The sequence below is a fragment of the Gambusia affinis genome, linkage group LG07 (assembly GCF_019740435.1).
Source record: "Gambusia affinis linkage group LG07, SWU_Gaff_1.0, whole genome shotgun sequence".
NCBI classification, from domain to species: Eukaryota; Metazoa; Chordata; class Actinopteri; order Cyprinodontiformes; family Poeciliidae; genus Gambusia; species Gambusia affinis.
The window spans coordinates 4,254,466-4,278,987 of NC_057874.1; the positions used below are offsets into that span (position 1 = coordinate 4,254,466).

Genomic DNA, 24,522 nt, shown 5'->3' on the forward strand with positions numbered 1-24,522 from the left:
AGCTGCAGTTTTTGTTAAAGTTTCAGAGATTTTTTTATTTAAAGAAAGTGATTTCGGAAAAACAATATATTTCGCCTGATTTTGTAAATTTTTTCTCATATAAATTATTGTCATTTCCATCCTTAAGATACAAAACATTCAACTTAAATTTATATGTTGGTATATCTGACTATGTAATTTTTAAATATTAATTGATTGATCATTTGATCAGTTAGTCAGTACTTGAGCAGATTTTTTTTACCAATTTCTTTTTTTTACTCTTGGATGGCTTCTTTTTACTTTTACTTGAAGTAGCGCTACTTTTACCTGATCACAATTTTGTGCAACTAGGTCTGACTGTATTTCTGTGTTAAACTAGACATTTGAAACAACCTTTCTTGTGAACTGGCACCACATTGATAAGTTGAATGAGTGAAATTTGATTAAACTTCAAATGCCACATTTGGTATTTAGTACATAACATTTGGTAGAACTGGAAGTATTTGGTTCTTGAGGCAAATATTTAGATCCAGAACATAAACTGTGGACTACAGTGAGAAAGTGACTATAATCCAGAAAAAAAGAAAGCCTCGGCAGACCTGTTGTTTAACAGTTTTTATTTGTGTTCAAGGTTTGTTGGGAATGTTACATTCATAATGGTTCTGGTCTCATTTCAACAGCAACACAATAAAAGAAGATTTTTGTTGGAAGATTCTTATTCTTCCATCTCCAGAGTGAATTCACAGTGATTGCAGAGTTTCTCCAGACAGATCAGGATCTGTAGTTTACGCAAAGGCTCAGTTGCAAAGGAGTGAATGATTAGATACATTTACATGATTTGGTTAGCTTGTTGAGGCACAACCAGAGTAGTCAGTATCATTACGTTTGTATCCATCCACTGAGATGTCTTCCAGAGATGCTGCCCTCTGCTGGAAGGGAGCTTAATACTCGATGGTCACGGCTTTTGTCTTCAGGTATTCATTTAGGGCCTCTTGACCTGTTGACAGAGAAGCAGACAACAAACACACTCTTCAGTCCTTATTCTGACTACTTCCCTTTCACATCCACTTAACCACTGCATATCAGTTCATGGCGGTTCAAGTGTTATCATATCCGAACCCAGTTTGGGTTCTGAGTGACGCTGTAATCCCTCACCCAGGTCTTTGCCAAATCCGGACTGCTTAAAGCCTCCAAAGGGAGCGGCCACATCCGTTTTGTTGTAGGTGTTGATGAAGACAGTGCCGGCGTTGAGCCTCTCGCTCACATACAGAGCTTTGCTGATGTCCCGGGTGAAAACTCCTGAAGCCAGTCCGTACTCCGTAGCATTGGCTCTGCTCAGGACGTCATCCACCTCTCTGGAGGATGTTGGGAGGAAGCGCATCAACACAGACCGTTCACATGCACGACGCAGCTTTGGATTTCAGCTTACCCGGTCTTAAACTTGGAAACGATCATGATGGGACCGAATGACTCTTCCTTAGCGATGTACATGTGGTCCTGCACATCAGTGAACACGGTGGGCTCAAAGAAAAAACCTGGAACCGGAGGAAAACAATAGCGCAAATTTAAGAGCTGGATGAAGAGCAAACAGGAATCAGTCGCCATTCATGCTCCTCCTGCTGCCTCACCAGGTCTCTGGATCTGCCTTCCTCCATAGACGAGGGTGGCTCCCTCCTTTATTCCCATCTGACAGAACTCCAAGAGTTTGTCCAGGTGGGCTTTGTGATTCTGAGGGCCGTGGTCTGTGGAGCGGTCCAATGGATCACCGATCTTCATTTTCTTAACCTCCTCAACCTGGAAAAAAAGATCAGCGGGATTGTCTTTCAAAGCTCAAATCAAGACTGTTGAAATGTAGCAAAGGCTCAGTAGCAAAGGAGTGAATGATTAGTTAGACAAGTTTACATGACTGTGATTGGTTAGATTGTTGAGGCACAACCAGAGTAATCAGTATTATTACTCTGGTCTCTGTGGATGTCTGCTGTGTGTCTCCATGCTGGCCTGTGATAGATAATAACCAGTCCAGGATGAAACATACCACTTTTTTCAAAAATTGGTCATGGATGGTCTCCTCCACAAACAGCCGGCCAGCTGCGATGCAGTTCTCTCCTTTGTTGAAGAACACGGAGCTCATGCCCTGTAAGGCAAACAACAGCCGGGTCTTAGTGCTGCCAACCGTAAACACAAGCACCGACTGATGAACAGTCCTCCGAAGGGACTGACCAGGCGCACAGCCTTGTCCATGTCACAGTCACCGAAAATGATGAGAGGGGATTTTCCTCCGAGCTCCAAGGAAACCTTCTTGACATTACTGACTGCACAGCTTGGGGAGAAGCAGAGCGCACACACACGATGAGAGCAGTTATCTTTGTTTCTGGGTTTTAAATTTCAGAGTGCTGTGTGAGGGCTTCTCACCTCTTCATGATGTGCTTGCCGATTTCTGTAGAACCCGTGAAGCCCAGCTTTCGCACGTCAGGATGGTCAGACAAACGCTGGCCCACCAGAGCCCCTTAAAGGAAGGCAGAAGTTTCAGAAAGAGTCTCCGTCTTTCCTTCAGGAATGGAGCAAGTCTGAGATACGTGAGTGCACCTGATCCAGGCAGAATGTTAACCACCCCTTTGGGGAGTCCCGCTCTTGCTGCCAGCTCAGCAAACTTGAGCGCTGTAAGCGGAGTGACCTGGAATCCAGAGGACGCGAAAGTCTGAAACACTTTCAGGGTTTCCTTCTCTCTGGGTCCGAGTGTAAAACGTGGATCCTACCTGAGCTGGTTTGAGGACGACGGTGTTTCCTGCTGCCAGGCAGGCTGCGGTCTTCCACGCCAGCATCATCAGCGGATAGTTCCAAGGAATCACAATGGCGCACACTCTGAGGGGAGCAAGGGAAGCTTATCTGGGCTGACCGACTGCAACCATCACACAGCACACAGACTGGTCTGGAGAGCTCCAGATGTACTGATGTCTCATTGAAGGCCATGTTTGATGTATGGCTCTCAGATTAGTTTATTTCTGCAATATTTCGACTGAATTTACTTGGTGGAAAGTGGCGTAGGTGACACTGCTTCAGTGGTAGCTATATTCTGGGTCTTGCATGGTTTAATAACCAAAAACATAATCATTTACATCTACAAACAGGCAATATAACTCAGGGTCGTGCAGAGACCTATGGAGGGGCAGGGACTCAAATTTAAAAAAGGGGCATGTTGAACAAAAGCTCAGTACAACAACACAGCAACAACCCAAGTTAATCAATAATCTAATTGGATCCTACTATATTATTGCCATCATGCAGGGAAATGCAAAGCAAATCTAGTCTATATTTTCCCCAACAGGTATAAAGTTTCTGTTTCTGCTGCTGACTATAAGGTCTGAGTTGATCTGAGACTGCAGCTGTTAAACAGACCAGAGGAGAGAAAGTCTCTGGTTATAAAGTTATAAAATCAGCAAAATTGCTGCAATTTTGCTGATTAAGCTCTGATAATATCTATTTAACCTCTAGAACAACCTGACTGCAGACTGATTTATAGATCCAAAAAGCTCAAAGGGGTTAACTCTATATAATAGTTTGATGTTAGCACTACTAAGACCTAGAATTATAAGACTGGGATATCAAGATAAAGAAAACTCAGTAGCTGCTGGTAGGGGCCATTCAGGGGCCTCCTGACACTCAGGGGCCCCTAGAAATGGTTTAATTGTAACACAGGCCATAGATCTAAACCTGTAGCATCATTTATAGAGAATAACATTGTTATTGCATTTTATTTAATGCATTCAGCTGAGAAAAGAAAGTACATTTAGGATTTAATTAGGACATTTACTTTGTAAAAGTTTAAAGAATCATCTTGATAGTTTGATTGTTGTGTTACCATGGCTACAATATGGTGTAATCTTTGTGTTTGAATTGGTTTTGTTCACAAATAACCAATAATCAGTGATTGATTTTAAACTCGGTCAATAAACCTCTCCCTCTCACAGATTCACCTTATTAATATTTAAACATGTTTGGGTTCCGGGGGAGGGGGGTTCTGTCTAAGGCCCCATATTACCTTGGGCCGGCCCTGCATGAACAGCCGCTGCGATGAGCATCTCTAGAATCGACCTGGAATCTACCTGGAATCCACCTGGAATCTACCTGGAATCCACCTGGAATCCCCCGGTGGCCCCTGTCAGTCCGCCGATGCTTTGGAGACATTTTGATTCATTTCATTGTGGCATGTTTGGCTTTTTGCTGCGGTTCTACAGTATTTTCTCTGATGTTTATTTTATGAACTCTAAATGCTCTAATTGGGCCGAATCTTCCTTTAACACTTGAGGTTCTGCAATAACTTCTATTTACAGCCGCGAACCTCCAACCCAGATCCAGTCAGCAGCGGCTTCAACCCGCCTGGTAGAAACATTAAGGAGAAACAGATCGAACAGAGACCGAGTGGTACCGGGTGGTGGTACCGGGGCTTTGAGCCGCGTTTCAACTCGCGGTGACAGTCACAGTACCGTGTCTTATATCAGGATGCCTGATATAAAGACAGATATTCTTTATATCTGTCGGTGGGACCGACTCAGACTGCCTGTAGCGAACCGAACCGGGCTTTTAGCAGAATGATGAAGTTAAAGTCAGAAGTTTTCTCTGCAGCTGAAGCATTTCTGTGTTTAGGAGTGAGGCGGGTTTTGTCCCGCTATTGCAAAGACGATTATAAAAATATTGATAGAAACAGTTTTTCTAACATCAGACCTACGTTTTTATTCACAAAACAAGGTAAAATAAAAAATAAATAAATAGAATAAAATAAATATAGGCTAGCTATATGTTGTTTTTCTTGCCCATAATTTGATAGAAGCGATTATATAAGCTCGTCACATCGGTCTACTTTCATCACAGCCCTTTAGCAGCTCTTGAGAATTTATTCAGCAGTTCAAAGTAAGATTTTCCAACTTTGTTTGTTTACAATGCAATCCAACCAACCAAAAATCGAAGAGGTTGCATCCGACAACATTGTCAAAAGAGAAGTACAGCCACCCAAGACAACCAAACGCAAGAAGAAGGTGTCATTTGCAGTCTGGTGGGAGCTGTACGCAACTGAGGAGCAAAAAAAGTCTGCTGAAAATATCGAACAGCAGGACGCTTCATCAGTGACTGAAACTGAATCGCTCGCCGAAGCACAGGACTCAGTGGATCAGAAAGGGGACAGACCGACACCTGAGAATGAGTCCAAAGAGATGAACAAGGAACCATTTAAGACCTGGTCTGAGGAACACGTCCCTGTCAACCAAAAGATTTCTGCAGAAAATATTAAAAAGCAGGACAATTCTCTGGTCAGGGAAGAAGAGTCAACCGCTGGAGAGCAGGAGACTATGGATATTTCAGAGAAGAAACAGCCGTCAAAGTCTAAGAAACAGCCACCAATAACGAGGGGCAAAAAGATAAAAATGATCCCATATCATATCTGGTTGGAGAAACACGCCCCTGCTGATCCAAAGATTTCAGCTGAAAGTCCTGAAATGGAAGAGGTTTCACCAGATACCAGACAGGAATCGATCTCTGTACCGAAGGAGACACCAGAGAAGGAACAGCCCTTCAACTCTGGCACAGAAAATATTGCAAAGCAGGACACTTCTCTGGTCAGGGAAGAAGAGTCCACCGTTGGAGTTCAGGACACTATTGATATTTCAGAGACGAAACAGCCGTCAAAGTCTGGCACAGAAAATATGAAAAAGCAGGACACTTCTCTGCTTGAAGACGAAGGTGACCAGGAAGATTCCACAAAGAAGATCTGCAAAGAGGAACCTGTGATTTCAACCACACAACTGATCACCGAGACGACAAACATCTCCAAACCACAGAAGGAAGTGGAACAAAAAGTGGACAAACAGTTATCAAAGACAAAGCGCGTCAAGAAGACGCCACTGCTTTGGAAAACTTTCCCTGAGTCAAATGCTCGTGTAGATCTTGCATTTTTCACGGAAAACAGTGACATCAATAATGGTCTACTGCCGGAAAACCAAAGTAATCAGGCAGCTTTGCCCAGCAGCAGAAAGAGGACATTTTGGAAAGTGTTCCCCAAATCAGAACCTCATATTGATGTCAGTTTTGTTGCTGAGAATATTGAATCTCAAACTGTTTCAATGCCGGCACACAAACTTGATGAGGCAGCTTCCTTGAAGAAGGAAAGTTATTCCCAGAACAGTTTGATTTCTACAACACCATCGACGGGAAAGCCAAAGAACAACATCCAAATACAGAAATTAACTGAGGTTCCTGAAAATCCAACAGCAGAAACTGTTCAAGGACAGTGTTTACCTGGAAGTCTGAATTTGCCCCACTCATCTGAAAAGGCAACAAGTCAAGCTGAGTGTACATGTCTTGCCAAATCTAAGGAGACTGAATTGGAATATATGGAAGTACAAAACTACCAAATGCAACAGCTTGATGAGATGTTCAGTATAAATCAGAAACTAAATGCAAAACTGAAACAGCAGAAGGATCTGATGAGGAAACGACTCTCAGAGAGCAGACAAAGCAAGAAATCAATGGTTTCAGTACAAAGTCAGACAGATTCACAGGACAAACCAAAGCAGAAAACAGTCCGTTATTCATCTGCTTCTACACAAACAGAGATGGAGATGGAGGAAACCAGATGTCAGGTAAAACCAGTCCTTAGAACAGTTTCAACGCAAACTGAGTTAGATGTGTTGGAAACCAGATGTGAATCTAAACCAGTTTATCAAACGGTTTCAACACAGACTGAGCTCTTTTTGTTGCTAAGAAAACAACCCTCAGAAACACAACTGAATGGGCAGCAGGATCAGCAGGTCAAGCTATTGAAGCGATCTGCCAGTTGGTACAGGAGAAAGTCATTCATCAAAGCTGCTTGTGAACTGGAGACCCTCAGTAATAAAAATGTTTCTGGAGCAAATAGTGAACAAGATATTTCAGAACCAGAAATCGTTGTGGATCAGGCAGCTGCTGAGAATCATACAAATGAAACTGTCATCAGTAAACCACAGGAGGCAATCGCTGAAGAAACGGTCACTGAAACCCGACAAACTGGGGACCATCAAGATAAGAAAAAGCTATCAAAGAAATCCAAACGTCGGAACAAGAAAAAGTCAGCAAATAAAACCGTCTCTGAACAGTTGGAAAACCTCAACAATGATCATGTTTCTGGAGAAAGTAGTGAACTACAAGAAGTGTCTATTCCAGAAACATTTGGTGATCAGACAGCTTCCATCAAAAACAAGAACCACACAAATGAAACAGTCAGTGATCAACTTCAGCAGATCACTGAAAAGGAAACGGTCTCCACAACACATCAAAACGGAGACCAACCACATGAGAAAAAACCACAGAAGAAGTCAAAACGTAAGATCAGGAGAAAGGCAGAGATGAAAGCTGCCTGTGAACTGGAGACCCTGGATAATGATAATGCTTCTGGAGGAAACCGTGAACATCAACTAGTTTCTACAGTAGAAACAGTTGGGATTTGTACCAAAGAAACAGTGATCTCTAAAGTACAGAAGATCATTGAAGAGGAAACAATCTCTGAAGCCCAAGAAAATGGAGACCACCAAGATGATAAAAAGCCATCGAAGAAGTCTAGACGTAAGATCAGGAGAAAGTTGGCAATAAAAGCTGCCTTTGAAGTAGAAAACCCCAACAATAATAAAATTTCTGGAGGAAACACTGAACAAGTAGTTTCTATACTAGGGACAGTTGGGGATCAGAGAGTTTCAAATAAAAACAAGATTCATGCAAAAGAAACAGTGATCACTAAACTTCAGCAGATCACTGAAAAGGAAACGGTCTATATCTATATAGATCTAGATCTATATCTACCTATATATATAGATATTTAAGTGACTTGCACTGACTTAATCATAATCATATTTACATATGTTGGCCACCTGCATGTTATTGTTTACATAAGGGAACAATAACATGCAGGTTATTTCGTGCATGTGGACAACGCTGGAGGGCAAAAACATTTTTCTACTACATGCCATCCAGCCGCGCTGCCGCCGTATGAAACTTGGAAATGTAGGTATTATTAATTTTGCGCTGTGCTCCACAGCAAAGGAAAACCCGTGGAAGTACAACTCAAAACCACGTCTTTCTCGCTCTCTCCATTGGCCAGGGTACACGCAGACTCGTTGCCATAGCAACTGACAACAACGCCCCTAAAAAAAACAGTGAAATATTTCAAACACAAAGAGCAGAACATTCAGTCTGTTGCAGCAGTACGATTTTAGGCTTATTGTTTATTTTGCGATTATTAATAAGTGATCGCTGTGGTTTGAGGAGAAAACTATAAATATATCCCTGCACTTTACTGCAGGGGTTCCCATCCTGCATGTTTTACTTCTCTCCCTGGTGGTAGTAACAACCTTTTCAGCATGTCAGTCTTCTTTAGGTTTTCTAACGAGCCATCATAGGATCCAGGTGCGTTAAACCTGGGAGAGAACTAAAACATGCAGCATGACGGTGTTCTGACTATCTGTGCTACCTCGTCAGATTTTCCTACAGTAGCACGGATGGATCGGTCTATCTGTCAGTGCTACGTGTCCAAAACTCCTACTGCCATGTTTACAAACAGAAAACTTCAATTAGTTCAGTATCTTGAAGTTATTCTTAGTATTTATATGATCGTAAAAGTAAGTGGCATGTCTCCAAATAAGGCATTGTGTTAAGAAATGAAAAAAAATATTTGAAAAAAAGAAAGATCCTCACCCAATTGGTTCCTTCTTGGTGAAAGTCAGATTGCGATTGGGTCTGGCCTGGTTGATGGGAATGGTGCTGCCCTGGAAGAAAGTTACATTATTTTAATAAGCAGAAGTCAGAGGTTTTAGTTACAGATGTGCAAAAAATACACATTTTTGTATCTGAAGATGGGGTTTGGCTGACTCTTATAAAGTCAGCTGTCTTACCTGGATCTTGTCACACCAGCCAGCAAAATAACGGAACGTCTGGATGGACATGCCCACATGAGTCTTGAGGGCCAAAGTGTAAACGGCTCCAGAGTCCACAGCTTCAATAGTAGCTAACTCATCCTGGTGTTCCTCCATCAGGTCCGCCAGTCTGTGGGAGGAGATGGAGAAAAGGCAAAGTCTAGAATGCCAGGAAATATGTTTGATATGCAAATCAGTCAGCAAGCAGAGCAGTCTGACAATGTCTAAAGTCTGTCAGCTTCACCTGCATACAATATGTCACCAGTGTTATGGATGAATGAGTTCAAATAGATATGTTGATGACTAAAAGTCACATATTTCAGAACTTTGAAATGAATGATGCTGAATGATGGTGGAGATTGGGAAGGTAACGCAGATCCTAATTTAACGGCGCTCAGTTTGGGAGTGAGCTCAACGTTTACATCGTGTTTTTGGACAAACTTTGGACACTTTCAACCTCAACGTGGCTGTTCTGGGTTCTTCCGCATGTCTTCCACCTGTCTCCATCCTGTCTCCATCATGTCTCCATCATGTCTCCATCCTGTCTCCATCATGTCTCCATCATGTCTCCATCCTGTCTCCATCCTGTCTCCATCATGTCTCCATCTTGTCTCCATCTTGTCTCCATCCTGTCTCCATCATGTCTCCATCCTGTCTCCATCATGTCTCCATCATGTCTCCATCATGTCTCCATCCTGTCTCCATCCTGTCTCCATCATGTCTCCATCATATCTCCATCCTGTCTCCATCATGTCTCCATCCTGTCTCCATCCTGTCTCCATCCTGTCTCCATCATGTCTCCATCCTGTCTCCATCCTGTCTCCATCATGTCTCCATCATGTCTCCATCCTGTCTCCATCCTGTCTCCATCGTGTCTCCATCGTGTCTCCATCCTGTCTCCATCCTGTCTTCCACCTGTCTCCATCATGTCTCCATCTTGTCTCCATCATGTCTCCATCCTGTCTCCATCGTGTCTCCATCTTGTCTCCATCTTGTCTCCATCATGTCTCCATCCTGTCTCCATCCTGTCTCCATCATGTCTCCATCGTGTCTCCATTGTGACTCCATCATGTCTCCATCCTGTCTCCATCCTGTCTCCATCCTGTTTCCTGTCTATTTAGTGTTCAATCAAGGCCCCTATTGGTAAAAAAAAAATCCTAAAAAAAATCTATGTATTGTTATTTATTGAGGTCTTTGAATTGATTTTGATTTTTGAGTGAAGGATATCTGTGTTTTCATCTTGGACCTATTTGCTCCTTCAACAGACAGGCTTAACACGATAGATGGACAGAACTGGTTTATCTAACATCGTCCAACGGTCACAAAAAAAGCATGCCTTATAAATATGAGGCATTGTTCTGAGTTATTCTTTACAAATCCAGTATAGTATTAAGCAGAAACCAAGCTACATGCCAGACACATTAAATGCTAAATGTAAAATGTAGCATACCTTAGATACCAAGCATCATCCAGTACTACTTACTTGTAGATGAGTCTTCCTCTGTCCCTTGGGTTCATCTTGCCCCACTCCCCCGATTCAAACGCCTCCTTAGCAGCAGCGACTGCTTTGTCCACATCACTGACCTGGGCCAGAGACACTTCACAGATGACCTGTAAGACACGTCACTGACATTGACATCACTCTCCTGTCCTGGTGGCAGTGTGTCGGGAGTAGACCCACTGAGTTAGTTCTGATTTGATCTTTTTCTAGACTTTTGGTCATATATTTTGGTGGAGACAACTGGACAGTTGTCTCTTCCAGGTCTGGATGCTGTGTGGCTGGAGGGATTTTTACTCTTACATTTTTACTTTCAGACATTTGCTACGATGTGTAGCCATGGTAACAAGGTATTGTTATTTTTTTGTTACAAGTGGGAGCAGCTGATTAATTTCTCAAAAACTGAACAAGTACCTGAACTATGACCCCAATATTGGGCATCTCTGAAGATACTTGGATGATATAAGTTGAATTTTCCAAAGGGCAACATTTAGTTGCCAGTACAGGTAACACAACCAATGAAAGAAATCAGCCAGACCGGCTCTGTTCGGTTAGAATCTCTCTGTAAAGAGGAAGACGTCATGCTGTTCATCTCTTACCGTGCCATCAGTGGGGTTGATGGTCTTGTAGGTCTTTCCGCCGTCTGCATCCACAAACTCTCCGTTGATGAACAGCTGATGGGGGATCTTTACCGTCATGTTGTTGATGTTCTTTTCCACCTGGGAAGGCAAACCATTAATGACTAATGCTGTCAGACATTGTTTCCTGTTGGGGTACCGACCGCGTACATAGTCAACCACGAGCTCTTCCTCCCCGTCCTCCCCCCGTAGTTTCCTGACACACATCTGGATGAAATCCTGGAAGGTGGTGTTCATGTAGACGTCCTCGTTCTGCAGCTGGCAGGTGCTGGCACGAAGCTTCACTTCCTCAACTAGCCTGGAGGTTAAGAGAGAGACTTGTTTAAAAAAATATTTAAAGCTTCATTTAAAGAAATTGAATGTTAACAAAGACTTCTAGAATGTTAACTAGAAGTTTTTTATTATTGTTATTTTTTTTAGGATTTGACCAATAACAATAGGATATCCATATCAAAGCTTCTTGAACGAAAGAAAAAGATGTTGGTAGATTTTTGTATTTTACAATTAACATACTGTTCTGAAGCTCAAGCTTCTTTCATTCAATTTTGCACATGACAATGAAAGAGTTAATGGTAAGTCAATCGGATAAATGTTTTTAGATTGATTGGTTTTATTTACCTGACCACGTCCATTGAAGCTGCACCAGACTTGAAGAAATCTGTGGAATCTTCAATCTGACTGACATTCGTCAGGATACTCTTCCATACCGCCTGACAGAAAAATGGAAAGAGGAAGTAAGATCTAAGTAAGACCTTTGGTTTGACCAGAGTTTATCATTCCTTGCTCAGTACGTCAGTTCATCCCACCCTCATCTGCTCAGCGAAGCGTTTCTCTTCTTCGGTGAGCTCCACAGCTGTGCTGCCCCCGGAGCAAAAGTACTGAGCTGCTGGGATCATCTTGCCATCCTCAAACTGCAGATTCTTCACCAGCAGCTGAAGAGAAAAGTTATGAAATGAGCACATGCAGTATGATATAATCATAGTGATTATATCTGCATATACTGTGATAGCTCCTGAAATACATCTGGATAAAAAACTAAATAAAATATTATTTTTTTCAAAAAAGTTATTGGGTAAATATAACTAGTTACAACCAAACTCTAGTACTATGCTCTAAGCCACTTGCCCAAATAAATCTGAACAGGAATAAATGACCGTGTGTACTTTTAGAAATGTTATTTTAAAAGAGCAAAATATAATTGCTCCAAAAATAGAGAGATCATAAACCACAGGATTGTTGCAGTGAGACGGTTTGAAAGGTGAAAGTCAGAGCTGTGGGCAGCAGGGGGCGCCAGCGAGAACACAGGTGACCTGGATGGTGTGACTGTGCGGCTGCAGCATCCTTCGCGGCGGCTGCTTCAGGAAGCCTTCAGCCTACGGCTCGTTTTCAAAGAGGAACATGGCCGCTGCCACTCTGCACTCGTTCAACGCCTTCCTCACGGAGAGGCTGACCGCTGCTGCCGTGGACATCTATGGGTTCGTTGAAAAGACGGTGGTGGAGTACCAGGAGGAGGTCTACCGAACCCAGCTGGAGAACCAGAGGCTGCAGCGGATGCTGGACCTGGTCTACAAACCGGAGATAAAGCTCCACAGGACAGGTAGGGCTGTCTGGTTGCTGTCCGTCACCCAGCGGTCCACTGAGCCGACCCAAGCGGCTCACATCAACCTGTGGTTTAGGGCCTGTTCCAGCAGCTTCCTGCCTCCTGCTGCTATTAGCCGGTCCGGGCTAACCGCTGCGGGTTCCGGGCATCATTCTGGAGAAATCTCCCTGCAGGTTTGGCTGGACTAAAGGGCTGTTTCACCGCGTTTACCCAGTCTGTCTGACTGGTCCAGTTTAAAGCGGATTATTTACAGGATGTTTTTGTTTCATACGCAGTGGCAGATTTATAAACGTCTTCAGTTACTGAAAACTCAGAAATCCATTTAAGAAAAAGGCTCCTTTCTAAATCAGTGTCGTGTCAAAACACGATTTCATCTGACAGAGTATCAATTATTTGAACTTTCAAATGTTAAAACATTTTGTATGTCGGTTAAAAAGTGAGAGAGCTTCGGCGTTTTGAGGCTCAGATGCTAGTCATCTATCCATTTTCTGTTCACTCTTGTCCCTCGGGAGGGTTGCTGGTTCCGATCTCCAGCTACGTTCCGGGCGAGAGGCGGGTTCACCCTGGACAGGTCGCCAGTCTGTCCCGGGGCGCTAGTCATTCATTTCTTTCAGTTTCCATTAAAAGCTGTAGAAGAAAAACTACATTTCAGAAATAAGATCTCACACATTAGTACAGTGTTCAGCAGTAAGTGGTGAATATTCAGACTTGTAACAATGTTTTTATTCAGCTTTACGGTGCTATTGTGCACTGAGGCTTGTTGTAGAAAATATTTCTAGGCATAAGATTCTCATGCATCATTATCAACTTGAATCAGTCAAAACCAGAAGTTTACATACATCAAATAAAAATAGACTCCCCCCACCCCAAAAAAAAAAGAAACCCAGTAATGACAGAATATGTCAAATTTATGTAACGCCTTTAATGTTACATAAGTGATACATTTGTCAATGAGAGATGTCCTGGACAGGTTAACTGACCCATTTGAGATAGTTGGACACAAACCTGTGTATGTATTTCAAGGCTACAGCAGAAAATGTACTGCTTTCTGGTTCGACCCAATTAGAAAGTCCAAAGAAATCAGCCAAGATATCAAGAAGAGAAATATGGGTCTCTCCAGTCTGGTTCATCATTGGGAACAATTCCCAGATACTTGAAGGTTCATTCATCTCTTCAAACTATTTTACGCTAGGAGTGGGGAAAACGGATACTTTATGGTGCAATTGTGATAACAGTAAAAGTTATAAGATTTATTTGTTGCTTTCTTTTACATAACTGTATAGCTGTGATTTCATGACAACAATCACGGCCCCACAAACACAAATGTCTCTGGGGCCACATACCCATTTGTAATACAGTACACTTCTTTAGGACACCAGTCACATAAACTAGTGTCTTTTATACCACTACACTGCAGAGACTAACTGCATTTAATCAATATTTTAAATGATTATTGAACAAAGACAGTTCAATGAGTAAGTCTAGTACAGTAAAAAATAATCTCAACAACCCAGACAGTTTTATTGGGTTTTAAGTATCATTAGCTAGAATTTCTTGTGACAACGATAAATCAATATTCTTGTCACAAGAAATTTATCGCGATAAGTGATCAACGATACGAAAGTGTAGAAAGGTTGTGGGTGGAGCTGAAAAGGTGTGACGAGTGAGGCGGCCCAGGAAACGGTTCTGTGAGGAATGGGCCAGAACTCCAAACTGTATGAGAATTCTACGTTGTGGAAAGAAAACCCAAAAGGTTTGACCCAAGTCATGCAGTTCAAAAGACGATTATGAATACAAAAAACGTTGCAAAAATTGATTTGTGCAAGTCTAACTGATCTAAAACAACAGAGGTTTGGTCTGATTTAACTGCAGACAGTAAGGGAAAAAAAAGGTGCCTTCTTATCTGGTGTATGTAAACGACTGGTTTACCACCAGATTGATCACGAAGTTCAGCTGGTTTTCTGCGTGATGTCATTCTAAGACCACTTAGTCTCAGCACGTGAACAGTAGTGACACCTTGTGGACTCATACGGCAGTACAACAAATGCAATCTTGAGGAAAAGGAAGCTAAGCAAAGGTTGTGACTGCAGAATGAATTGTAGGCAACAAGTCTCCACCCTCAAGATGTGGAGGTTTCATACGGGGCATGAAGGCATTCAGCTGGATGATATCCATATCACACGTCCAACTTTATCCATCATAACCATTTATGACTGAAGAGATAGGCTGTCTGATCTGAATTTCCAGAATTTAAGGCTACTGATGGGGAGAAGTATTTAGTTCCATTTCATGACGGTCCTCATTTGTGTTTGTCGTTATAGATGCCAAACCTCCAGTAACTACAGAAGACGGAACAGAACAGTCAACAGAAGACGTTGCTCCTAAGCAGCTGGAGTTGAGCGTGGAGGAGCCGGGGGGTTCAGAGGTCAAAGAGGAACAGAACGAGGAGCAGAAGGAGGAGCTGTGGAGCAGCAGTATGAAGGAGGAGGCGTCCATGGAAGACAGCGACGACGGCGACGCCTTGACCAGAGAGCTGATCAAAACCGTTCAGCAGTTGGAAGACTGCAGAGCGGCGGAGGAGAGCACAGGCTCCCAGCAGACTTCTCTGGAAGATCCCAAGCTGGCGGAGGAGAAGACCACCACCACGCTGTACCGCTGCCACATCTGCAACTACATCTTCACCAAAAAGATGGTGCTGACGTGGCACCTCAAGATGCACGAGAGCAAAGCCAAAGACGGCAAGGGCAACTTCGACTGTCACATCTGTGGCAAGCACATCCCCTGCCAGAGCAACCTGCAGAACCACATGAGGGTCCACACTGGGGAGCGGCCCTACAGCTGCCATTACTGCGGGAAGGGCTTCAAGCTGAAGGGCCACATGACCGAACACCTGAGGACTCACACCGGAGAGAAGCCCTTCAGCTGCCACATCTGTGACAAATCCTTCAACAGAGGCTCCACCCTGAGGAAACATGTGTTGGCGAAACATAAGGAGCAGCGGCCGTACCGCTGTGACTTTTGTTATGAGTTATTCACTGAGAAGCTGCTGATGAAGAGACACATCAGGAAGGTCCATAGTGTCAAAGCCCAGTCTCCCAGTCAGAGCCAGGCCTAGCTCAGCCTTAATGGAGCTAGACCACCTGAAATCTTTCACAATGTTACCTTGTGACTTTAACACTGACTTTAACGTTTATGTTGAATGTTTTCTTAGCTTATATGTGGGCTTGTAAGCTATCTTATGTTATTAAACTAGTGGACGTAGAGTTTTACGGTTGACGCCGGGCCTGGAGACAACACGAAGATTTTATCTGTTAAGGAATAAAGTTTGTCTCAGCTGCTATTCACTGTCCAACCTGTTTGAATAAAAACCAGTTTTATTGTCTTCTGCTCTGGTAAGTCATTGCACTGGAAACACATTCACACCTGATCGATGTCTGTAAACCAGGAGACCACTAAAGGTCCAGCTTTATGCCAGCATTAGTCATTTCTTGTGGAGTAGCGCAGTTGGTAGCACTGTTGCCTTGCACCAAGAAGGTCCTGGGTTCGATTCCCGGCCCGGGGTCTTTCTGCATGGAGTTTGCATGTTCTCTCTGTGCATGGTGGGTTCTCTCCGGGTTCTCCGGCTTCCTCCCACAGTCCAAAAACATGACTGTCAGGTTAATTGGCCTCTTTTAATTCTCCCTAGGTGTGAGTGTGAATGGTTGTTTGTCATGTTTGTTTTCTGTGTTGCCCTGCGACAGACTGGCGACCTGTCCAGGGTGAACCCGCCTCTCGCCCGGAACGTAGCTGGAAAGGAACCAGCAACCCTCCCGACCCCATTAGGGACAAAGATGTTATAAAATGGATAGATAGTGATTACTCTTGAGTTGGGCTCAAGAGTTAGTCAGTGGGATACAAGTGCTGCATTACAAGTGTTGTTTTTCTGTTTGAATCCAGAGAAATTACATCATCGTTTAACATTTTCTCTTCTGTTCCCTCTTTCTCCAAACATTTCCATCTTAGAGCTTCAGAGAGCGCCCCCCTCTGGCCATTCAGACATTACAAGTGAAGAGGCAACATCTCACAGTGGTGAGTTTTTACAGAAGAACGACATCTTGACATCTGTTACCTGGCTGTTCAAAACAATGACAAGCCACCTCTGTATGAACCCTGTTCTGAGTCTTGTTTACACTTTAAATTCTGCAGCTGGCTAATCTGGCTAAAGCTAAAGCTCCATTGACTTGTAAAACTGGCGCCCCCTACAGGTCAGCTGACGCAGGGCTTTGACTACCTCCGTTGGTGAGTCAGAGGCAGGTTGACCTCGACCCCTCGCCACATCGATCCTTTACAGAATACATCAGTTGCAACCTCTAACCTTTGCAGGACCTGAACTCCTCCAGGACTCCAGGTCAGATTGGAGCCTGTTGGACCTCCTGGCCTCAGACACTACGGTCCATCTGGACCAGAACGTCCTGCCACAAGAAAAGTTTCTTTCCCTCTGCCATCAGACTGATAAACAATAATTAATTGTCTCTGGCATAACACAGCATTCAGAGCACCACCTGCTGCTCTGAATGTGTATGCATATTGTATATATATCTATGTGCCCCTCACCGTCTTGCCGTCATTTCCAAACAGCACCAGACCAGTCTTGGTGACGATGCCGGGCTGGCTGGCTCCAGGAATGTCCAGAGGCTGGCCATTGGCCGCAGTGCCATTGTCCACCAGAGTGGAGCCAAAGAAAGTCACTTTCTGAAGAGAGAGAGAGAGATGACTAAGTACTGCAGTGAAGTAGTGGAAACTTGCTCCTGAAGTGAACCTCTCTGGGTCAAGATCTTTGCACTTTTGAATGCATGATGAACATATCAGCTATTAACTTGACAAGACAAGATGTTTCCTGATGTGGAAAATGAATAGAAGTCTGTGTGGAATAAAGTGTCCTGATGTGCCCAGGGTGAGAACAAACCCAGGGCCTGTGAGGCTCTTCTGTTACCTGTCCATCAAGCTCTGCCCAGGCCCCAGGCACTTTGTCATTTCCTCTGATCCAGTTGTGAATGGCCTCAGCCGACTGGTTCCAGTCAATCTACCAACACAGAGAGCAGCTATCATCTGTACCCCAGGGGAGGATTGTTATCATTGAACACTTTTTATAATGTTCCTATAATGACAGTTTTCGCCAACGAACAAAGACTGTCCTTATAGGCTACGTTGACGCAGCAGGCAAATGCGACTTTTTCACTGCAGTCTGAATGGCCAGATTATTCATTGTTGTTGATGTGTGACATGCATCATAATTCTGCACCAGAAAAAAGCCAGACATGGTAAAGTTGGACGTAAACAATTACTGAAAATAATGATTATGAACTTAGGAAAGAAGTCTGTCAGTGAAGTGTCGGTCCAAACAGTTCTCTACAGTAGTTGAAGTCAACGCTCCACAAAATGCCATTGCTGTTCGTTCCTCTTATCAGTTTTCTTTGTGTTATGAACATGTGACGATACTGTAGATTCTCATTGCTGAATAAATGTTAAAATTGATACACAGACCACTCCATTCAGTATTGCTGCCAGGACGTAGTATGAAACGTCTACGGTTTTCTTCTGTGCGTATGGGTTGTAAACCACTGCTGCTGGGAAATAAATCAAGAACTTCCTTTGACAGAAAAATGTGTCACCTGTCAGAGCTGTGATCCAAAAATTACACATTCACAGTTTAATTATTAGTGAATTCTGAAATCAGAAGTAAACATTTTTGCAAAGGCTTCAGACCCGGATAAGCATGTAAAGTGCTAATGAGGCTCAACTCCATGTGTTTTGCCTCAACATCATTTTTATCCCGTAACACAAGGAGTGTTTTTGTTTGGCTTACCTTCGAATTGTCTTTCTTCTGAATGCACTCATAAGTGGCTCCTTCTTGAGGTTGTGTGATCCTTGGTGCCTTCCCTTTGGTGATTAGCCTGACCGCTTCTACCTGCCGTCACAGAAATGTTATTCAAGCTGCTGAAGCAAACATGTGATAACCTTCAGGATTTTTCTGCCCCAGTTTGTTCATGATGGAGACTTGCAGAAGATAAGGAGAGGATAAAGAGAAGGTGAACCCATAAAGCAACATAGTTATGTAACACTGTCGTTTGCTTTACTACATTCTGTAATGGGCCAATATTAAAATAACTGGGATTATTTGTAACAACTCAACAATCAAGATGCTCACTAAGATGCTCAAAAAGTCCCTGAACAACTTTGTATTATTAGGTAAAAACTCGCCTACAATTTCAAAAATCTGAGTCTTTGGAATCATCTGAGAAGAGAGGCTGTTATAATTTTTCTGGATCAAAATCAATAACTGAGCAAAGTAGATCCGTGTGATCAGCCTTTATACAAACGGTAACTCAAAATGCCTCAGAAAAACTAATCCAGCCAGCAGCAGCAGACTGCCTAACACTGAAAAAGTATGTCATTAATTTCACATAAAAATGAAATCAATCAAATAGTGTCTCTCTTCAGGAGATAAGTTGCATTTATGGTTGTCATTATGAGAAACTGAATTAGTATTATCTTCAGATGCAGTTCTAAATGGGTACTGGACACTCTTGACCCCTGTGTAGAACCTCCCATGAACATCATACATTCATTAGAGTCCCAAAGACTGGATGTACTCTGCGGCTAACATCCGTCACTCACCATGCCTTTGACGCCCTCTGGGAAGAGAAATCTCTTGTAGATTGTGTTGACCGTGTCATTAGGTTCAACGTCACACTCCCTCTGCAGCAAAATCGGTCCAGTATCAAGTCCATCATCAGCCCAGAACACCGTGAAGCCTCCCTTCTTGTCTCCGTGGATGAGGGTCCTGTAAGGGACAGTCAAACAGATGTTGGGTCGCTACCAGAAATCCCTTTCCGTTCCAGCATGAGCGTCACTGACCAGTTGATTGCCGAGGCTCCCCTGTGGCGAGGCAACAGTGAGGGGTGGTAGATAATAGAGCCATGTTTGGGGTGGTCAATGACCTCCATGGGGATGAACTGGGAGCAGAAGGGCAGGACATTGAGTTCTGCTCCTGTAGCCTTGTACTGGTCCACCACCTCTGGGATGGCCTGACCCTTCACTCGCCAACGGGGGAACTTAAAAACAGGGACGCCATCCTTCTCTGCCACTGTGGCTGCAGCAGAAGAAGAGAAAACAGGCAGAAAACCGCCATGTTTGGATTTCACCAACATTAAAAGGCAAGTCCATATTTCCATCAACAACAGTCTCAAGAATGAATAGCTAGAGTTGAAATAAAAGGCTTTATTAAAGGTATTACTTTTCTTTCAGGAACGACAAACCTAATTATTTACTTTCTCTGTCGTTACAACACTTTTAACATTACTGATAGACCAGCTAATCAAATCTTTATGTGAAATGTGAGCGACACCTGGGAAACAACGTTATTCTTTATGCACAACGAGAATATTATGAAACAACATCACTGGCTTAAACAAAACCAATGGACGAATGGACATTGGCTGTCAAAACATTGGTTTCTTCATGATGTTTTGTTTAGTTTTACTTATACTGAGTCAGATGCAGTATGATAGAGATTTACTGACACCTACTGGACATTGTTCAGCAAATTTAATTAGATCAGGTCGACATAAGGAGGCTGTCGGCATGGTGTCACTGGCCGTCCTTCTGTTTGTGTTTCTGATTCAACTATTATGTAATATGGAGTTTCCATTATTTTCTGTTTATAATTTATTCTGCTCAATGACCATTTATTTAATCATACACTCAGAGAAATGGAAAGTATTCGATTACATTTTGCCAGAGCAAGTATTTAAAGGAAGAGTAAGGCATTGCAAAATAACAACATTCAGAAAGAAAGAACAAATATATGAAATCTGTGTCTATATGAAACAATGTCTAAAGACATCTGACAGTTTCTCATAAATATCTGCTGTGTTGAATAACTCTCACCCAGCGGGTCGGCCTTGCCGTCCTTGTCTGGAATAGTGAAAACCCCAACAATTGTGTGGCCATCCTTCCTCAGCTCCCTGTAAACCTCCTGGCCGAACAGGCTCTGACCGATGACCGCGATCTTCATTCTCGGGACCTGGATGTTATTTCTGAGAGGACAAACGTGTGTCCACGGAGACACACGCAAAGACAAAGTGAGCCGTCCAGAGTAATGCTTTTCGGGATTCTCTTGACCCACATGCAGAATCAGAGTCAGAGAACACAGAGCTGAAAAGGCAATGATGCTTATTTACAAAGTGAGAAATGTACATCAGGGGAAGGCAACTCCTGGAAGAGAGAGTGGATTAGCAGCTGGCAGGCCAATGGATCGTAGGAATATTGATTCACTCTTACTGTTTGTTGAGGATGATGACAAGTTCATCAGTCTTTTAACAGTGATGCAAGTCCTGACTTTACATCTGTCAAATGTTTGAGTAAGATGCTGTTGGATGTATCCATGGACAAAACCAGAGCAAATAATTCCTAGCTCTACCTCAAGTTTTTGTGTTTTGATGGTAAGGGGTATGACATGCTGTGGTTGCTGGTTCCTTTATTCTAAAGGGAGGGGAAAGGACGAAATTCCTCAGTTTTTTTTCTCAGTGCAGAAAAACGTGATTATTTCTATTTTATTGAATTTTTTTTGGACCAACTTGTAAACACAGGGATATAAGCCAGCATTCACACACATTTAGAAATTCATGTAGTTTCTTTGACGAAACCTTTTCATCAGCCCAAAAGCAACAGTAATGACTTGCATACTGATGTAATACACTTGGAATGCGTTATCCTTATTCAAAAATATTTTTCACCAGGTGAAACTAGCATTTTTAACCATTAGAATGTTCAGCAATTAACAATTACTCATACTTTTTATGATAACAGTAAACCAGGTTTATTAATATTCATGAGTGTTTTACTTATAGGATCATATATCAATAGTTTGGAGTTTATCTGTTAAGGATTTGTTTCTATTGTTAAAACCACTTACATTGTTAATGTCTTTCTGTGTATTTTTGTTTGATTAGAGCACAGGTGCACCTCAGGGCTGTATGCCGAGTCTGCTGCTTTACTTATTGTGCACTCATAGTGATTGAACAGGCAAGAAAAGAAGACTTGAATTATATCAACCAACCTGTGAGGATTCTATGTAATATTTGAGTTTTACTTTCTGAGATAAATTAGAAAACCTATCGCATGTTTATGCTATATTTAAATGTTTTTGAGATGTGGTGGTGTTGAAAGGGCCCTAAAATACTATATGACTGTGACTATATAATATTGCATGATGTACAGCACCAGACATTAAACTAAACACAGAATCAATGGTGATAAGCTAACAGATCATTAGCTGCTGCCTAAATTGGATGGCATTGGAACGTCCTGCTATCTGATCACAACCAGGAACATCGTTGAGAATTAAAAACATTCAGCTGCTCTCATCAGGCATGGGATGCATAACTGATTAATGTTGCTGCTCATATGCTATGATTGATGTGTGTCTTATTGTGCGTGACTCTTATGTGCCAAATGATCCAACTGATGCATCTTTCTATTCTAATCGAGTTTTGAACAATGAATTAGTGGATGCCTTAGCAGAGAGCTAACACTAATAATTAAAATTCTGCCTTTCTGGATAAGCAGCCTAAAGTTGTTGTTTTTTTTTCCATTTGTTTCTGCAATATTAGAAAAAAAAAGAGAAAATTGTCACACAGCAGTTCGACACAGTTTGTGCTCAGCATTCATGACTCCAACTTGGCAGTTTATCTGGCAGACACAGAGCCTGAACTTCTGCCAGCCTGCTCAAACCAATCAAGTTCCTGTATTCAGTTCATCCCTCTGGTCCTGGCCAATCAGATGCTCTCATTCGCTATGGGAGCTTCACATGAGCAAAGTTCACACACAACTCTGAAATTACAATTTTAAACTTCGCTCAATGAAAATCGATGTACCCCCACATCCATACACACACATTCATCCCTGCACACGTCACACAGTGATTTCTTTCCTTTCATATATCTGTGTATGACTTTTAAATGCTGAATATTGTGTGTGGATGTGTGTGGGTGTGTGTGCGTGTGTACATGTATGTGTGAGTGGCTGCAGATGTGCTCTGTCCTACAGAGAGAAAGTGCACCAAAAGTAAAAGCTAACATGCTGCCTTACCCTGCTGCAAACTTGTTTCTCCTCTTGCCAGAAAGGAGTGAGCAGAAGAGAAAAGTTGCTTTAAATTCCCTTCCAGTCTCACATGCAGGCGCCTCAATTACATAATGTGTGAACGCAGCAGAGCGATTGGACAAGGCAGGCCACTTAGGAGTGCTAGGGTGGGCCAGTCTCTGAGTGGGCCCAATCACAATAAAGCAAAGTTTGTCACCTGTTGTCTACCAAACACAGACTGCTTTATCCGTCCAGACACACAAAACTGAGCTTAAACTCTGCTTTAAATAATAACAGTGTTAACTATATTTGTGACTCTAGTTTCATTATTTTGTGTTAGTTTCTCATTTTGATTTGATCAGTCTTGTTCCTGTTTTTCTTTAGTTCAGTCCTTTCTTAGTGATTCTAGTTTATTATGTTTAGTTTTTGTGTTTAGTTATTCTTAATCAAGTTTCATTATGTTTAGTTTTGCTTTACTGTTAGATTCATTTCCTAGTCCCCTATGCTCTCTCTGGCCCCCTGTGCCACTTTCTCTCTCTCTCCCCTCACACCAGAAATCAGTTAGCCAATCAGCCCAGGTCCTTTGTTCCAGCATTCACTTTCCCAGTAGGTGTACACTTGTCCTCCTCTCACTCTACACCGCTTCCTCCCATTCTATCCCATTGTTCCCAGCCGACCTTTTCTTTTGGATTTATGTTTTTTGTTCTTCTCTGTCTTCCTTGGTTCCCTGTAAATTTTTTCCTTATTTTTTTTCACTAAATCAACAAAAAACTACTTGACGTTTCGGCCTGCTGCATTTGGGTCCACACAACCTACACCATGACATTAACACATAATTACATTCCTGCTTTTTGCACTAACATCTGTGTTGCTTGGTTTCCAAACCCCAAAGCTTTCCTGTTTCCTGAAGATTAACAAACATAATGTTCTCCTAGTTATATGGCACTCTTAAAAAAGTTCTGCTGAGCCAGAACATTAGCAGTCCAAGTATGCTTTATTGGTCAACTGAAACTATCTCTGAAGCTAAATGCAAATTGATGAAATAATGTAGGATTTGTTTTTCTTTTTGTAATATTATGTTTTTTACAGGTTAACTTAGAGACCTTGAGTAACATCTTAAAGCAGTAAAAGTGAAACTGGACGGATTTCAGCTGAGTTAGCTGATCAAAGCAAACATGAACCAAACTGAGCAATGTGGTCATTGTTTTTGCTCTTCTCCTGCAGATGTAACTCATGTTTCATGGTGATTATTGCTTTGCTGTACTTGGTACCCTCTCATAACAACTGTCACTGCATAAAAATAGATTACTCAATGACAATAAAGAAGCAGGAAACTCATTAACCACGTTATTCAGCAGCTAAAAGCCGCGGCTACATGGCTGAAGAGGGCAAAACTTTTACTGATGACTCTGCTTCCAGTTAAAGTCAATAAGAGATCAGATTCACATATGTAATATAAAGCTTGACCTTACTGACCTTCACTGATTTCTAAAATCTGAGACTTTAGTGTTTATTTTGTTGCCCTGTGGTTTTGCAGTTCTGTTGAGTTTTTTGTCCTGATCCTGCTGTTTTCCTCAGTCCATGTCTTTCCTCTCTTTAAGAACTGACATTGCTTAGGCACAGTTGGCCTGGAATCAGCAGGGAGAACGCTTATTTTCATATGCAGTGAATCTTTTTGAGGTGTAAGTATCAAAGTAAGTCCAGTATTTGTAACTAAATGTTTGGATTTGTTTCTTCTTAAGCTAAAAAAAA

The 24,522-nt window shown here is 42.4% G+C and overlaps 2 protein-coding genes across 3 annotated transcripts; one reads left to right on the forward strand and one right to left on the reverse strand.

Annotated features, from left to right (window-relative positions):
- Positions 1-579: 579 nt before the first annotated feature.
- On the reverse strand, positions 580-22,910 carry aldh1l1 (aldehyde dehydrogenase 1 family, member L1). Of its 2 annotated transcripts, none has more exons than XM_044121580.1 (23): positions 22,780-22,910; positions 20,578-20,726; positions 19,546-19,780; positions 19,306-19,471; positions 18,494-18,595; positions 17,621-17,710; positions 17,242-17,379; positions 11,855-11,980; positions 11,667-11,758; positions 11,199-11,346; positions 11,010-11,129; positions 10,396-10,523; positions 8,892-9,042; positions 8,695-8,765; positions 2,736-2,841; positions 2,566-2,653; positions 2,392-2,485; positions 2,200-2,299; positions 2,015-2,113; positions 1,608-1,773; positions 1,409-1,514; positions 1,135-1,334; positions 580-976 (listed from the first exon to the last, which is right to left on the reverse strand). In XM_044121580.1, the coding sequence occupies exons 2-23, from the start codon at positions 20,702-20,704 to the stop codon at positions 921-923; spliced, it is 2,709 nt and encodes a 902-aa protein (XP_043977515.1). In that variant the 5' UTR covers positions 20,705-20,726; positions 22,780-22,910; the 3' UTR covers positions 580-920. The 2 variants fall into 2 exon arrangements, with proteins under 2 accessions (XP_043977515.1, XP_043977516.1); XM_044121581.1 differs by lacking the exon at positions 22,780-22,910 and adding an exon at positions 20,971-21,167.
- Positions 12,008-16,030, forward strand: LOC122833746 (zinc finger protein 436-like). The gene is made up of 2 exons (XM_044121582.1): positions 12,008-12,645; positions 14,970-16,030. The coding sequence occupies exons 1-2, from the start codon at positions 12,447-12,449 to the stop codon at positions 15,761-15,763; spliced, it is 993 nt and encodes a 330-aa protein (XP_043977517.1). The 5' UTR covers positions 12,008-12,446; the 3' UTR covers positions 15,764-16,030.
- Positions 22,911-24,522: the final 1,612 nt, after the last annotated feature.